Raw genomic sequence first — 17,498 nt, forward strand, 5'->3', positions numbered from 1 at the left:
TAAATGTTCAACCATCGCGTCTTCCGACGCCAAAGTGCGTTTATCATTCTTTTAAAGGATTAAAACTTATTTTATTTATCCTTAAAAAAATGTTAAAATACACATACAATACGACTCATGATTTGAGTTTTAATTTATGAATATCATTATAAATAATACACAATATAAGTACCGTATGGTAAAAAATCAAAACAAGGACAACGAATTCAAAAAAACAAGTCATCCTTGTGTAAATAACTCACCTTTGAACGTAAATTACTCAAATAAATTGGTAAATTGGTCATCTCGTGAAATTCATAAAATTGGTCATTCGTAAATCTCGTAAATTGGTTAAAAAAATGACTTTCCTCTTAAAAGGTTCCTAATATTACGGTTAGATTTTAAGTTTTTAATTTTCGTAGCATGATGTAGTCTAGTTTTTAAATAGTTAATAAATTAATATTTCTGTTACCAAATCTCCCACTAACCTATACAATGCAGTATGAGAGGTGGAGCGGGAGAGTAGGACTGCCTCCCCCCTCCCCAGTACGCTGACTTCAATGAAATCCTCCTAGGCCGAGACTTGACTTCGTCTCGTCTACCCATTGAGATAAATAGATTATAACAACTGGAGTCACTTCTCTCTGGTTAAACTTTAGAGTAAAACGTTTAATTGTTTAATCCTCCTAGGTTTTTGCTGGGTTGTTTTCGGTGTTTCGTGTTAGGTTTGCTGTGTGATCGGTTGGTGGGATCTGGGATGCTGTCAAATTCCAATTCATTATAACATTGACATTATAATCATTGACAAAAAGTTAGAGCTACCAGCCGGATTCGAACCCGGTACATTCGGATTATCGGCTCGACACGCTAGCCACTACACCACAGAGGCCGATGGCCCAATGCCGTATCGTTGCGGCAATAGTATTCAAATCGGTAATAGTATTCAAATTCAATTTATAAATCAAACTGTGAAACTGGACATTGTTTTCGACCCATCATATTTATATTTGTATTACTTTTGTATTGGTGTATCGCCGCTTGTAATAAATAAATAAATATTCCCTCAGGTTCGGCCACACGGGTGTTTTTTTCACGCACAAACGCAGCGTGAAAACACGCGAAAAATTAGAATAGCATTGAAACAAATAGGCGCCCACTACTTCGGGAAAACACACTGCGTGTGGCATACCTCATTACATTTAATGCTGCTTATATTCCTCACGTTTTTTCACGCTGTCTTCTTGCGTGAAAAAACGCCCGTGTGGCCGTAGCCTAAAAGTGACGTCAGCAGAGTGACATCAAACGGCACCTGAGAAATCTTCCGTGTGCCGTTTCGATAATAATGTTGACATATTTTTTTTACTATCAACAAAACAACAGGACGACGCCATTTTGATCTTGCGTCTAATACTCTAATTTGACCACTAGAGAGCGAGAGAGAGGAGAGGAGAGCAAGTATTGTAGTGTAGCAAACGCAGACTGCAGACCGTTTTTCTGATCTAGTGATCTGATCCGATATGTACCTATTGAAATATTTGTACGCCTCTGAACAACTATTTTGGTTGAATTAGGTTTATCGCTAAAAAAATTAGTTTTAATACTTTTATTTCACGATTTTTTGTGACTGTTAAAAGATGGAAGCACTCATTCCTGTTATAAACAAGCTACAAGATGTATTCAACACAGTAGGAGCCGATGCTATTCAGTTGCCTCAGATTATTGTGGTCGGAACACAGGTTAGTTATTTATGCATCCCATTTTAGGCTAATCTTGACATGTACCGGTGCTCAATAATTTAATTTCCGTTTTGGAGTTGGGGATTTTTGACATCAACAAGGTCAGTTGAACATGAAGGGGATCTAGTTTTTGAGTAACTTTGGCTACCATAGGCTACCTGATTGTTTTATTCAACCATAATATAAGTTAGGCCTAGATCAGTATAACTGCAATAGGCAGAACAGCTGCAGTTCATGCTAATGAAAGGCATGTGTCCAGACCACAACTTTAGGAAATGGCAAGCGAGGTAGGCTATGACGATTTCTAGTTTTTCTGCAGGAACATATAGGCTTCTACAAAACAGGCAACTCCAAAATATTTCATGTTTCTTGCCAATGGAAAACGATCATTCAATGGGCTATTTAGGCCTACAAAGGGCAGCAAATCTTCGATATCTGTCTCCGTCGGATTATCAAACAATGAAAGTATTGATTCAATTGGTAACCAAACTAAATTAACTAACCAAAACCCAAACTTTATATACTAGTATCAATTGTGACAACTGATAATAGGCCTAGGATGAGGTTTGGTATTAAAGTTTTGTCCCCAAAGCCTTGTGAACTACAAAAAAATAGGTAACTTACTTTGGTATCATGAGGCCACATATTTTACAGCCCACTGCGGCAGTTATGTTAGGTTGGGTATAATATGTGTAGGACTTTCCCCATTTCGTTGTGGATCAAATTATATCAGGTGAATCATACCTACTTTCTATATGATAACCCAACCTAACATAACTGCCGCAGCGCGATGTACAAGGGTGGTCTCCGTATAATAACTTACCAAAGTACAGTACCGGTACCAAAAAATGTAAGGTTAAAATTAAGTTACCCTAGTTTAATTTTTATAAATAGGCCTATCATATTTGATACTTTTTAATCCTTCAACTGGCAGTGCCACTGTAATAGTCACGTGACCAATATCAAATAACGTGTGGTGATGTCCTGTTTCATGACAAGAGTCGACGTAGATTGCTAAACACCTACAGTAGATGCCATTATTTTACAATAAAACACACTAATATAGCACAAAATTACAGTTAACAAACGTAATGAGTGAGTCAAAATCCACCAGGTATAGTTTCGGAACGAGTAACGATAATTACAAACGGATTGCACCACCAAACTGCCACTGTCATACACGAAGCACGGACAAAAATACTCCGACCTACTCCGGAGTGCGGCTGCACTCGAACCGAATAAGTTTGGCGCAGCGTGGCGGAGCGCGGACCTACCGCCCGGGCGGTAAAACGCATGCAATGTGTTAAGTTAAGTTCTAGGTTATAAGGTTTTGTTACTCCAAATAACTCATATGGCTAAAAACTACTGTGCAATATTAAATGATTTGTAGGCTACAAATTGAAAGATTTATCTTAACCCTAATCAGGCGAATTAGGCCACGGCCCAGGTGGCAGCGCCCGATATCGGCCGTTAGGTAAAACGCCGATTTTAACCTCGTATTTAATTGAATCTCAGTTCATATAGTACCAATGGGGAGGTAACTGCTCGGTGTTGGAATCGGCATTTCAAGTAGGCCATAGTCATGGACGACTGGGAAGGCCAGCCCCTTAGGGGGAGCGCCCAGTGACATTCCTCCATTCAGGTTGGTGGGGTGTTTAGCTCTCGGAGAGGTGGAAGTGTGCCATCAATTCTCCCATCTACCTGTGACTGTAGTTCTATGGGTTTCGGCCAGCTTGCTGTGTGTGATCAACATTTTGTGTGGCAAATCCTCGACTTTGGAAGTAGCCTTTCCTGGAGGTGAAATCAGGCGAGTACCCGTAAGCTCATGGGGACACTCTAGGGGAACGGAACTTTCCGCAGTGTGAGGGCAACGGCTGGGCGCACTCCATCAGCCAATCCCTGTCTCTGAGCCCGGAGAGTATGGTTATCTACAGTGTGGGGGGTTCTCCCTGGAACCTCAATTGAGTTAAGGGTATCGCCACCTTTGGTGGATAGGTTCATCCGGGTGGGTTCCACTTCTATACCTGCCTCCTTTTGGGAAACCCTGATGGCCTGGCAGTGATGTTGGGCTAGATGGGCAAACGAAGTAGATCGGGTGCTGGGATCAAGCCCGCTATGGGTATCTGGGGATCTATCACCCTGGTTATCCCTGGTTTCCCAGTAATGGGTTGGCCTCGATTGGGTAGTGGTGGAAATGGGGGGTTGGTCCTCTTCCTCCTGGCTTTGATGGCGGGTTTCGGCCTGTCAGGGATTAGATAGGTACCGAGTGTCGCTTGCACTGTGTTACGTTCAGGGCATTCCATTGTGGTCCTTCAGGGTTTCGGCCTTGGTGGAACCCAATTGGAGTGTACGTGCGACCAAGTAACCGGTATCCCTGGTTAGGATTGAGGGGTAACCCTCTTACCGAAGGGTTGCTTTGGCAGCCGGTGAGCTTGATGACCTTAACCCTAGAGCTGGCACTAGTGTAACGCTGTACTGGCATAGGGATATTATTGATTATGTAATATCATTTTTAAACCATCATAAAAATTAGAAATAGCAACATAACTATGGATTGTTATATATCATTTTGTTCAGAATAAGACAAAGAACAATAATATAGGTGATTTACATGGTTACCACAAACAAATTTTTTTTAGTTTTTCCAAATTGTGGGCGTTATTAATTATTTTATAAAATGTTAAATATATTCCGTCGTATAGCTAAGTGCATGTAAGACTTAGTATCATAAGGTAAATTGTAAAGTTGTAATAAATTTTGTGCTGATTCCAAAAATATATAGTTTATATAGCTTATTTTGTGTATACCCAGGTCATGTACAAAACCGTACACCTTATATAATATATAATTCCAGGATACTCCGGTTTGTATTATTTAACTTATTTATTACAACAGTAGCCCAAAAAAGTTAACAAAACTAAAAAAAAAAAATTATATATATGCCTACCGTAACACTGGCATTGGCGCCGTATATTTCGCCATTTCGGCCGCGGCCGTTCGCGCCGTATATCCGGCGTTCGCCAGCGCTAGGGTTAAGTCATCCACCCATGGTGTGTTCAAGGTTGGTGCGCAAGCTCCAGCCGTCACTATGGGGCCCGGGTTATGTTTAATTATAGGTACCGGGTGGCCATTGGGAGTCCTTGGCTCCTTCGACAAATAATAATAATAATAAAATAGTACCTATGTATTTGAATTATAAATAACCGGCCTGTCGATTGATATTCATTTCATCAGGGCCTTAGGAATATTTTTCTTTTTCCCATTTTTTGACAGTTGATGCTGCTAAGTTTTTATTGCACATTCGACATTTGCCGGCGTGTTTTGTTAGTTTGTTTGTGTATGTTTTGACCTGTGAAACATGTAATTATCTTTTTTAATTGTTAAAATGTCTAGGCTTGATAAAAACTTTCGAGATCGGTCAAGTGACTTGCGTGAACTAATTTTTGACCCGATTCTTTGTGGTGAAGAAAGTGGTGACAGTGAACCAGAGGAACCTGAATTAGGCCTGGCCCGAAATGTCACTTAGAACGACGATAGTGAAGACGAACATAGCCTTACTGACTTTTCATCAGGTGCGAATTATGAACCCGACAAGGAAGAATTATCTGAGTGGAATAGGGAATATGAAACTGACTTTGATGCACAGGTAGGAAGGCCTGAGGAGCCTAAACCCAATATGCCTCCCTTGCTTCCTGAAAATATGCCTGCAGGTAGGCCTAGGCCTAATGAATTACAAAATATTCCTACCCCTATACCTATATCTAATGATCCTAGATGGGTTATAGTTTACCCCCAGACCAAGAATAGATTCCTGGATTTCTAGTTTGGGAGGGGACTACTGAAATCCAAAACAGCCCCCTCGAAACTCTCCCCATTGGCATATTTTTTATGCTTTTTACGCAAACAATTTGGAGAATGCTTGAGAGAGAAACCACTAAATATGCTGGCATTATTATTGAGATTGCTAACAACTCAGGAACAATGAGACGGAACAGTAGGACGAAGCCATGGGTTGACATACAATTAGAGAAATGAAGAAATTCATTGCTGTCATGCTCAACACATGGGACTTGTATACAAACAAAACGGCATGATCCAGGGCCAAGTTGACCTCGGTGCTACACTAAACTGCTGGTGGAGCCACGGTACATGTGAGGACGCTGCAGATTGTAGTTTGTACTCTGCTGCTAGTGGAACCACCAACTGTCGCGTGTAGCGCGCTACAATTTGCAGCGTGACAATTTACGGCAAGTGGAGCCGCAGCCTTAGGCTAGTTTGTTGTACAACCTGACACTATTCAATGTATTTATAATATATTGTACAAAATAATGAAGAAAGAAGTTTGATTTGAACTGAATTGAATTAAAATCATTAGTTCTAAATGTGTTACGTGTGCATCAGAATCACAATGAACCTAGTTTAACATTTGAGATAATAAGCACATCAATTATGTAGATATCAGCAAGTCTAATGAGATCAATCTTTCAGTCAGGCATTTGTTTGCCAGCAATATTCTCAATTAGTCTATATTGATATTGTTTAGATACCTAAGTTAATGCTAATGATAATATACAGTTATTATCACAATTTATGTTTAATATGACTCTATAGTAAATTCCACTGTGATATTCTTATGAAACCAATCAATTATAAACCCTACATGCCTGCCTAAACAAACAACCATGATTTAATTTGTTTGACTTAATTTTCTGTAATAAGTTAGGAATTTTTTAATAATGTAATTTGTTGATTTTTAAAATCAAGTTTTATAACTTAGAATATTTAAATAGTAAAAAATTATGTTCAAAAACATTTATTTTAAAATATGGGACATCTAAAACTGGAAAAACAATTTTTTCCTACAAGCCCTAGTGGTCTAACGGTTTCTTCTAACTTTTCTTCTACGGTATTGTAAAACACACACCACCAGAAATCACTCATTTATGATGATTTACATACAACTTCGTAATAATACTTTTTTTCCTTGTCCAAAAACATTTATGCACAACTAATATTGTATATTTAGTCTTAGAAGGAGCCTAATAAAATCACCCTATGAAGCAACCGATAAAAAAATACTGCTCCAATAGTCGTAGCAGTTTTATCCCAGTACTTGTGATTGATGTAATATTTCTCTGCTACATTTTTAGGTTTTACATGAATAGATTGTTGTCGTTTTTATAAAATTTTTAATCGGTATAGCTTAAATATATAAATTGTCCATGCATGCATGAAATATAGCTATTAATGTAAAAAACCTTTACCTCAAATAATGTTTATGAGTCGGTAGGCCTACTGGTAATTCGATCAGTTATGAGACGCAGTGTCGTAGGGATTACTTTGGAAACCGGTAGTTTTTTTTTTTTTTCATTCTGCGTTGGTGCATAGGCTACCTTGTGGCATATTGTGATATTTTTACCATTTCCCATTAACCTTGAGGGTATTTATTCCCTTTAAAAATCACAACTTATGTCAACACAACACTTCTTACAACAAATTACGAATTATCCTATTAAAATACTAATTGTTGAGTCTTTCAATCCTATGATAGCACCATAGAGTGCCAAAATATATTAACCAACATAAAACGTTTGTAATTCATTGTGAAATAAAAGTGTTTTTTGACATAAGCTGTGTGCTAAAGTGCTAATTAACAACACATCATGCAATATGATTAAATATGTCGGATGGCGAAGGGGGTGGGGGGGGGGGTTTGGCCATTTATACTCCAGGGTGCTTCAAACTCGACTACACCACTGCGTGGACAGCAGCTGTATTCTTAAACCTAACTAGAGAATTTTATATAAATTATTTTGATCATTATAGCCACAAGTTCCTTCAAGAATGTTTATAAGTCAATTAATTTCCATTGGTTTTCACATTTTATGTTATTTTTAGTTAAAAGCTTAATGTAGCGACTGACAGGAAGACTGTCAATGCTTGTCGTGATGTTACCTAAACCAGAATTAAAGACTTAAATGTGTGTAGCTTGGTAGTTATGTACAAATTACTGAAAAATAATCAATAAAAACCTTATCATTATTCATGTTTTCAGAGCTCTGGAAAAAGTTCGGTGATAGAGAGTTTAGTTGGACGCACATTTTTGCCTCGTGGTACTGGAATTGTGACAAGGTGCCCATTGGTGATTCAGCTCAACTATTGTCCCAAAGATGACCGAGAACGCAGGAGCTCAGAAGAAGGTAAGTGACATCGCCATCTATTGGATAATGGCATTTTACGGGGTTTTTTTACAATATACGACGGTTTTTTTTATGTAAGGGCTGTTTTTGCATATAGCTTTATAGTTCACGAGGCACACAAGGTCACAAAGATATGACTGAAACCAATTTAGACAATTTTTTGATTTTCCTAAAGATTGTATTTTTTGTAATAAAATTGGGTGCTTTACACTGTCATAAGCTTTAGACAAGTCCAAAAAATGCCAGTTGTAAATTTTTCTTTGGTTAAAAGACTCAATTACAGATTCCACAAATGAGACTGTGGCACTAACAACTGATCTACCAGATCTAAAGCCATGTTGAATATATCATCCAATAAATTGTGTTTTTATAAATAATTACTTAACTGTATTGAAGCTATTTTCTCAAAAACTTTAGATAAAGATGGAAGCAGAGATATTGGCTGACTGTTGTTTACATCTGAAGCATCACCTTTTTTTGCTACCGGGATGATTTTAGATTTGTTAATAGTCTATCTGCTATACTTTTACATTTCAAATTATTTGGAATATTCAAAGTATCAACATTTGGATTACTTCAGACATTCCCCCTGTTAAATTTGGCAGTATATTTTTGACTGCATTTTAATGGCAGTTAAGAAAGCTGATTCTCGTCCTTCAGATTATATTTCAACCCTTCATAAATACAATACTCGACATAAAGACTCCATAATAACATATAAACATCAAACTAAATTTTTTGAAAAGAAACCTTCCTACACCGGTCATAGATATTTAAATACAATTACAAAAGAAATTAAAAAAGAAAATAATAAAAACAAATTGAAAAATGATTAAAAGAATATCTGATTAAAATAGCTCCGTATTCTTTTGACGATTTTCCACCCATCACAGTCATAATGAATACATGAACAATTGTGTAACTTTTTCAGTCTTCTGCATAGAGTGGATGAGATTGTCACTTAGGCTAGTTTGAGTTGTTGTACAACCTGACAAGTATTATTCGATGTATATATTGTACAAAATAATGAATAGGCCTAAAGAAGTTTGAATTGAATTGTCTTTAACTATACTATAAAAATAGTCATTAAAATAATCTTTGAATTTGATACTTTTGCAATAAATTTTGAAATACTAAACATAAATTTTTTTAGTAGAAAGTTAAACAGTCCATTGGATTATTTTTTGTTTAATCAAGTTTTAGTTTATAAACTTATTTCAAAGTGTCTCAGTTGTTACTAGAGGGTGTTGTGTATGTGTGTAGCCCCCACATTATTTACTTGCTCGCTGTGTCCATCCCCTCCTCAGTGCTTCCATCCTCTCATGGCTGCCAATAGAAATGTATAAATTTATGTTTTCTTGTGTTAACTGATATTTGAAAAGATCTCTTGAAGCATTTAAATGCTATGAGCATTTTAATTATTGTTATATCTGTTTCAGGCACACTAAATATAGAGGAATGGGGAATGTTCCTTCACACCAAAGGCAAGATATTTAGTGATTTTAATGAGATTCGGAATGAGATTGAGCAAGAGACCAACCGTAAAGCAGGACATAATAAGGGAGTGTGTTCAGAGCCAATTGTTCTTAAAATATACTCTCCTCATGTTCTCAATTTGTCATTGGTTGACCTGCCTGGCCTCACCAAGGTAAGCAAAAAGGCCTTTATTTGGCAAAGCAAGTTTTTTGTGTAATTATTTCTGCTTTTAAGTTTACACAAAAGTTGGCAGCAATGGAGAAACTGGTCATTACTGACATTGATGAAACAAGTATATAACAATCATAACTGCAATTAGTATAATTTATACTAGTGCTGGAACAAGGTACAATACAGTTTCATATCAATATTGATCAAATCCAAATTAATATTGACCACTAAATGTTTCAAATTGATCTAACATTCATATTTACATCAGTGTATGGAGTTAATTTGTTTTAATGTTTGTTGCCTATTAGGGGTGTGCGATGCATCGAAAATGCATCGAAATTTCGATTCGATTCGATGCATCGAATCGCGATTCGATTCAGTGGTGGTCAAAAAACGATTCGATTCATGAGGGAGTCAGTATCCATATACGAAAAACGCCTGCAGAAAGTCAATGCAATACCCGCAATACAGGAGCGCGTTGCTGTTGCGTTTCCTTTACGAAGGCGTTCTTATTTAATACATTCTTTGCATTAAATATAGCTTTAATTGTTTTATAATTTTTTTTTGACATTGCAAATGATGAGAGGTTTTGTTTTTTGTCTTGATGTAAGCAGTGTGAGACATGTTTTACTACTGTTTAAACCTTACCAAAACAAGATAGGCTACTCCAAAATCATTCTAAAAATAAGTCTGAAAAATTGTTACTTAATACTTAACTAGCAAGATTGATGTTTTAGTCTGATAAATTTGGTATTTTTGTTAGGGGTCTGTGGGTCCCCGAATTTTTCAGGTCAGGTCAAAGATTTGTTTGAAAAAAAAAGAATAATTTATTTCCAAAGAAACACTCTTATATTAGGCCTATTATATCTATTATTACAGAGGAATTAAAATGTTCAAATGAGAATTAAAGTTTAAGTTTGGCTCACGACCTTTAAGAATAAAGACACAACAGAGCAATTGCCGCACTGCCACTAGCCAGAGCCAGTCTAGTCGTCTACTGACAAGAGTGACGAGACAAAAGCCGTGACGCAACACTAACAGTGCAAAGAAAAGAAAAAAAAAGACTATTTATACAGACATACTAGTTTAATCATTTATTCCATACCTAATTAAAAATATATTTTAGTATTTTACATAATATAAACAAAAGAAATATCTGATATAGTAAACAGATCTGTATCTTGGTTAGATGGGGTTTAAAAAATATATTTTTCTAAAATCCAATACAATATTTACAACTCACAAATTACAATGAATTAATTTCTTTAAAAATGATCTGTTATAGTTTTGTGTTTTTGAATAAAGAAATATATTTTTTTTGTCTCTACTTCCTTGTTTCATCACTTGCATTTGTCAGCAATTGGAGCAACCGGGTAGCAACCGGGTGGTGTAAGAGGGGAGGAGGAGGGTCTATGACCTTGAATGCACACATAGTTGCCCGGGCCTGGCTGGTGAGAGGGATTCATTGTTTTTGTTGACATACTACTACCCTTCCTTCAGAGAAAAAGACCCTGCTGTTCCAAAAACATTGAGGGTAGTTTAAAAACATTGACCTGTGTTGCTAAGGGCACTAGAAGTTAGCATTTAACTTTCTTATCTCTTGATTTAATATTATTTTAATCTTCTATATATATTATTTAAGAGTTACTTTTCGGGTACCTAATTAATTGAGATATTGTTTGGCTTTATTTTATGGATTTTTAATTCTTTTCATTCATTAGCTATCAAAATCAGTTGTTTTAGGATTTTAATCTCTTGCAGTAGGTCTATACTACTGTATGACATGATATGCATTTGTTAGTCCTTACTAATTATACCATAAACAATGTTTGTATGTTATTTACTGTTTTTGAGTTTTATAGGAAATTAGTTTACACAATATCTTTTCTTCAATGAGTTCTCCACTTGTCATGTTGCTTCTAGCCTATTACTATTTTAGGCCCTATAAAAAATAATGCCTATGTAAAGCTGTAGGCCTACTGATGCCAATAATAGATAATTCTTTATTTATGATGATGTAACAAATAATGTAAGTGTGAGGTTATTATACTAAGGAGGTTAGGAGGCAGGGAATGAATGATACATGTTGTATGGTGGAAACATGTTATTTTTATTTTCTTCTTGCTTGCAGTCCTGAAGCCAGTCCACAGGCCCTAAACTTGTGATATGTTAATTGATTTGTTAATGGTCTTTTTTATATTAAGTTCCATTCAAATTTGTTGTAATTTAGCTACCTATTTAGTTATTTAAACAGTTATTAAAATGAGAATGAATGTCTTGATAAAAAAAATTATTTTCTTCTTTCTTGCAGTTGAGCCAATTCCAAGTAAAAATTATGAAATAGGCAAGTAAAGCAGCTCACTGGTATTTCCAGCAATACAGGTTATTCTAATATATGATTTAAAATAAATATTTGTTCACCTAAAATTCATATGTTAAATATGAATAGGCCTAATACCACATCAACAAAAATTTGTCTTACACATATGTGGTAAATTTTAATTTATTTTTAATCCACTCAATTGACAATTATGAATAGAAAAATACCGTATTGCTTCGAATCGAATTGCATCGAATCGAATCAAAAATCTTTTGAATCGAATCGTTGCTTCGAATCGAAAATTTTTTGCTGCTTCGCACACCCTTATTGCCTATGAAACATTATGTCTTTTGTTGAAAGTGTACTATTCACATTCATGTTATTATGTCAGATTCAGTGGTTTTGACGATCACTAGTTAATAAGCACTAATTTAGGAATGCTTTTAGGTTCCAGTTGGGGATCAGCCTGAAGACATTGAGCTACAAATCAAGAAACTAGTCGTGAAGTACATTAGCAACCCCAATAGTATCATATTGGCAGTAGTAACAGCAAACACAGATATGGCTACAAGTGAAAGTATCAAGATAGCAAGAGATGTCGATGTTGATGGACGCAGAACCCTGGCTGTAGTGACCAAGCTGGACCTCATGGATGCTGGTATGTAAATACTCGGCAGTGATAAAAGAAGAATAGATATTTCATTACAAATACCAAAAGTTAAATTTTCCTGTGGTCTATAGTTTCATGTGTGAGGCAAAGCCAAATACAGGAAAACCGAATTTCATGTACAAAGCGAAGCTGAACAAGCACACAAGTATCGTAAAACACCTTTTTACATTTTTGTACGAACGATACTTTTCATCACGATGCAAAAATAGACACACAAACAAACCTCAGTAAGATTAAAACTATTATTTTCTCAATTAACTTTTAGCGAATTTCCCTATGGGGAAATAGGTCGCACAGTAAGACCTGGGACCCGAACCAATTTAATTTTTATTTTGATGTCCTCAGAGGTAGAAACTCAATTCGCTCAAATTTTTACATATTTATGTGTGTGTGTGTGTCCGTGAACACGATAACTCGGATGATAAATTTGGTTTGATTTTTATAAAATTTGGCTTGAAGGTGTTGGGCGGGATAAACTTGAATGAGTTTGTCAACCAGCAAGATCGGGTCATGAGGTGCATGTCATTTTCAAAAAATTACTAATCTAAAAACACAATTTTAAATATGCGTAGCTTACCTGGAGGTGAATTCTGCACTGTAAATGGCTTTTTTTTATTCCGCCAAATAATTCTTAAGTAGTTCATATTAGGCCACATGACTATTTCACTAACACTATATTTAAGGAACTGTTCACTTGCTTTGAAAATACTTATTATTTACATATTTACAGCTAGTTATTTTAATTTTTTTTATTGAACGTTGACAGAAAAGAGAGAAGCGTTTATTAACTCCCCCCTTCTGCATGGTGTAGGTTCTGGTAGGATTTTGAGCACATCATCTTCAGGAATGACTGAACAGTCTTCTTTTTCAGGCCAGTAAAACATGTTGTCACCTTTTTTCTTATAAACTTAACGACAGGCTCAATGTCATCGACAAATTTTCATTGCATTTAGGGGGGCTATGTACACTTACCCTGGGGCTGGAAGTACACTTACCCCAACCACTGTTTGGCCCGGGGAAAGTGTACGCCCCCCCCTTTTTTTTTTACAATACATTTTAGAGGTACATAAACCACAATTTTGGATTCCTCTTACAAAACTATATAATATATGATATAATATAATATATAATATCAGTGTACCAATTTTCAAATTTCTATTTCTATTTTTTGTTTTTATATGATTTTTCAAAATTTGAAGGCAGTAGCCTACTTTCGTAGTAAGTAGAAATTCAAAGGTGTTTTAAAACTTAATTTTCATGTATAAATAATTATAAATGTTGAATTCTGATTTCAGAATCTGAATTATCACATTTCAAATCACATAAAAAGATTAATTAAATTTTTTTTCCATTTATGGCTTATTTATAGTCAACGCCTCCACTTGCCCGTGCGTACACTTACCCCACTTCACCCTAGTTTAGTATATTGAAATGTTTTTTGTAAAATTAAAGCATTAAAGGCTACAGAGAAAATTCCAAAAGACTGTACATTTTTCATGGTATTCTTATGAAGAAAAAGAAAACTGTTGTGGTTTGCTTGTTTATGGATAGGCCTATATGTTGATCAAATTTATCAATTTTTTTATTTCATCTGATAATTAAAATTTTTACAAAAAAGACTTTTTACCTTCCCCGTAGCAGCAAACCTATGTATTCAATACAGCTGATGATATTTAAATGGGAAGAATGGAAATAATTGGGTAAAAATCCAATAAGTAAAATTGAAATTCCTTTAGTCTGCAAGATTTGCTCTGGTGGGACAGTTTCATATAAAATTAGTAACTTCTATAACATTTGGATGTTAGACATATTTGAAGGAATTTAAAACAAACACTATGCTAAAAGCATAGCAAAATTAGCCCATGCCTATATCTGTTTATATTGAGATTGTAAAAGAAGTTGATTTAAATAATAAAAATGAATGTTAAAGAAACAGTGAGAGTAGTAGGCAAAAAGAGAACTTATTGAGAACATTGGAAAGTAAATTTAGAGCAAGGGATTACAGTGGTATATATTATTACTACAGTAGAACCTTGACTGACCGGGGGCGGATCAACCCGGGCGGCAGATTAACCGTGGTCAACAGATGCCTCTAAAATTAGGTTACATAACCTCATTGTCCAAGAAAATGTTATTAAATATGTTTCTTTAGTCTAATGTGTATGCATTGTATATTTCACTACAGTAGATTCCCTCTAGTTTGGCCACCTTGGGACCGGACCACTGGCCGAACTACAAAACGGCCGAATTAACCGGATGTAGTGCATTTTACATAATCAAAATACAAATAATAGTATTGAGCAATCATGATATGTTAAGTCAATAACCTTGGTTCAGTAATAAAAACTGTAACGTTTAAAATCAAGCTTACTCAAGCAAAACAAAAATTACACAACACTGTACGTACAGCAATAAATCACGTAAAGAACAGAACAATAGAAAGTCTAGTACTGCAAGCCACTGCTACCGTAGTCAGCATAGGCTACTACTACATGTTGTTTCAGAACATAAGAATGTCGATAAAAACATAAGATAACTCATAAAACAGCATAAAATCATAGTACTTAGTCTTAAAGATAATAACGACAGTCGTCAAATAGGTAATGATAACAATGGATGACGTAAAACACCGCTTATTCTTTCTTCTTTGTTCTTTTATTCTTTCTTTGGTTTCTCTTCATCCACACATTCATCAAGTTGCCATGGTTACTAATCACCCAAGCACAAACTGTTGTGAGATAGCAAACAAGTGCACAGCAGACATCAGTTGTGTAAAGAGCAGAGATTGTCAGTGCAAGCGGATAGCTTGACCTTTAAGCTAACGATGGCTATTTCTTTATTTTGCTTTAATTTATTTTTGTCAAATAAACTGTGGTGTTTCAAAAATAATAATGGTGGAACCTATCGCATAAAAAAATGGTCCGAAATATTTAATTATACACTGTATTTCAACATATTAGACCGAAGAAAAACTGTTTATAAAATGTTCTCGGTATTTTTGAGGTTATGTAACATAGTTTTTCATAGGTAATATGCAACAATTCACCCATAGAAGCACCCGTCAACCAAACAGACATGAATTGTTTACTTCTATGGCCGGAAACTAAACATTCAAGTTGAATCCTGTCGAAAACAATTCACCCGTGACGATATGACTTGTCCCCCTAAGACCGGGCCGGACCATCCGGCGGCCGATCCAACCGAAGCCGAACTAGAGGGAGTATACTGTATTCTGCCAATTATTTGACAAAAATAAAATGGAAGCAAGACAAAGAAATATCGATCGATAGCTTCAAGGTCAAGTTATCCGCTTGCAATGACAATCTGCTGGTCAAGCTATCTGCTTGCACTGACAATCTCCTTGCACTAACAATCGTCTGCTCCTTACACATCTGTCTGCTATGCGCTTGCTATGTCACAACAGTTTGTGATTAGGCAATCAGTAACCCTGACAACTTTAGCAGCCTTTGATTGGGTGATTTGTAACCGTGGCAACTTTAGTAGCCTTTGGTTGGGTGATTTGATTAGTAACCATGACAACTTGTTGAATGTGTATATGATGAAGAGAAACTCAAGAAAGAATAGAAGTACAAAGAATAAGCCATGTTTTATGTAATTGTTATCTTTATTTTATTTTACGATTGTTAAGCTTATCATTATCGTTAAGTACTGTGGTTTGATACTTTTTGATGAGTTATCTCAAGTTTTTATCAACATTCTTCTGTCGTAAAATAGCATGTAGCAGCACCGGTAGCTAATGACTAGCAGTAGGTACTCAAATTTCTACTAATCTATTCTTAACGTGATTTATTGTTGTACAGTGATTGGGATTTTTTTGTTTGAGTAAAAGTTTGAGTAAGCTGTAATTTTATTTACAGATTACAGTTTTTATTACTGAACCAAGGTTAATGACTTGAACATATCATGATTGTGCATTTTGATGATTTAATGTAAATTATCACATTAAAGTCCATTTCCCTCCCACCCAATACCCCGGATAATCGAGGTTCTACTGTAGTACAGAAAGTGGCATTTTCCTGTGTAAGGCAAAGCCAAACACAGAATCACCAAATTTCTAAATTTTTTTACGAGATAAAGCTGAGCATGTGAAAGTTATTCTCACGTAAAAGGCAAAGCCGAGGACAGAATAATTACAGCAAGCGATGGAAAATCACTTTTTGGTACAAGCTATGGACAATACTTTTCATCATTTTGCAAAAATATGCACATACAGAACAACAGACCTCACTAAAATTAGAACCATTATATTTCCTACCATTATATTTTCCTTGTCCTCAGCTTATGCTTAAATTATTGCTTTTTGATCTAATCCAGTTTTAGCAAAAACACACTCCATTCAAATCCATGTAGCCTATTGCTCGTTAGCACGATAACTCAAGCGAAAAAGATCTGATTTTGATGAAATATGGTACCAACCTGTAAACCTACGCTTTTTACAGGTAGGGAACCAGCAGCTTATGGGAACGGGGGTTTATAGGGGGTTTTATGGTAAAAATTGGGTTTTCTCACTTCTAGACTATTTTGTAGGGATTTAAAAAAGAAATAATTTTGTATACTGAAGCGTTGTTGTATGCCTAGAACAGTTACGGAGAAAATTAAAAAAAGTATACATTTTAAATTCCTATGTTATTCTTATAGAGAATAAATAAACTATTTAGTTTGCTTGTTTATGGATATATTTTAATCAATTGGTAATTTTGTTTATTTCATGCTGAGCTATCAACATTTCAAGAAAAATCTTCCCTGTAACAGCAAACCTAAATAAATTCCCATAAAAATGAATGTTATTTAAATAGGGAATAAATCTTATAATTTGAAGGGAATATTTTAGTGGTAATCTCGGCAGGTAAATGTAAATTTTTTTTAGTCTGTAGGTTTGCTGCGGCGGGGGTTTTTGCACTATGGGGTATATTTAATCCGCAACA

General features: G+C 35.5%; 1 protein-coding gene across 1 annotated transcript in view; it reads left to right on the forward strand.

The window, feature by feature from the left end:
- The first annotated feature begins 1,416 nt into the window (after positions 1-1,416).
- The window catches only part of LOC128998378 (dynamin-1-like protein), a 29,663-nt gene continuing 13,581 nt past the window's right edge, over positions 1,417-17,498 (forward strand). Inside the window, exons 1-4 of the mRNA XM_054424489.1 lie at positions 1,417-1,715; positions 7,771-7,915; positions 9,355-9,563; positions 12,330-12,540. Of these exons, the coding sequence (XP_054280464.1) occupies positions 1,614-1,715; positions 7,771-7,915; positions 9,355-9,563; positions 12,330-12,540 (667 nt within the window). The 5' untranslated portion in view covers positions 1,417-1,613. The remainder of the gene's footprint in view (positions 1,716-7,770; positions 7,916-9,354; positions 9,564-12,329; positions 12,541-17,498) is intronic.

The sequence above is a fragment of the Macrosteles quadrilineatus genome, unplaced genomic scaffold (assembly GCF_028750875.1).
Source record: "Macrosteles quadrilineatus isolate MER2022 unplaced genomic scaffold, UCM_ALF_1.0 Scaffold_7__1_contigs__length_78375512, whole genome shotgun sequence".
Lineage (NCBI taxonomy): Eukaryota > Metazoa > Arthropoda > Insecta > Hemiptera > Cicadellidae > Macrosteles > Macrosteles quadrilineatus.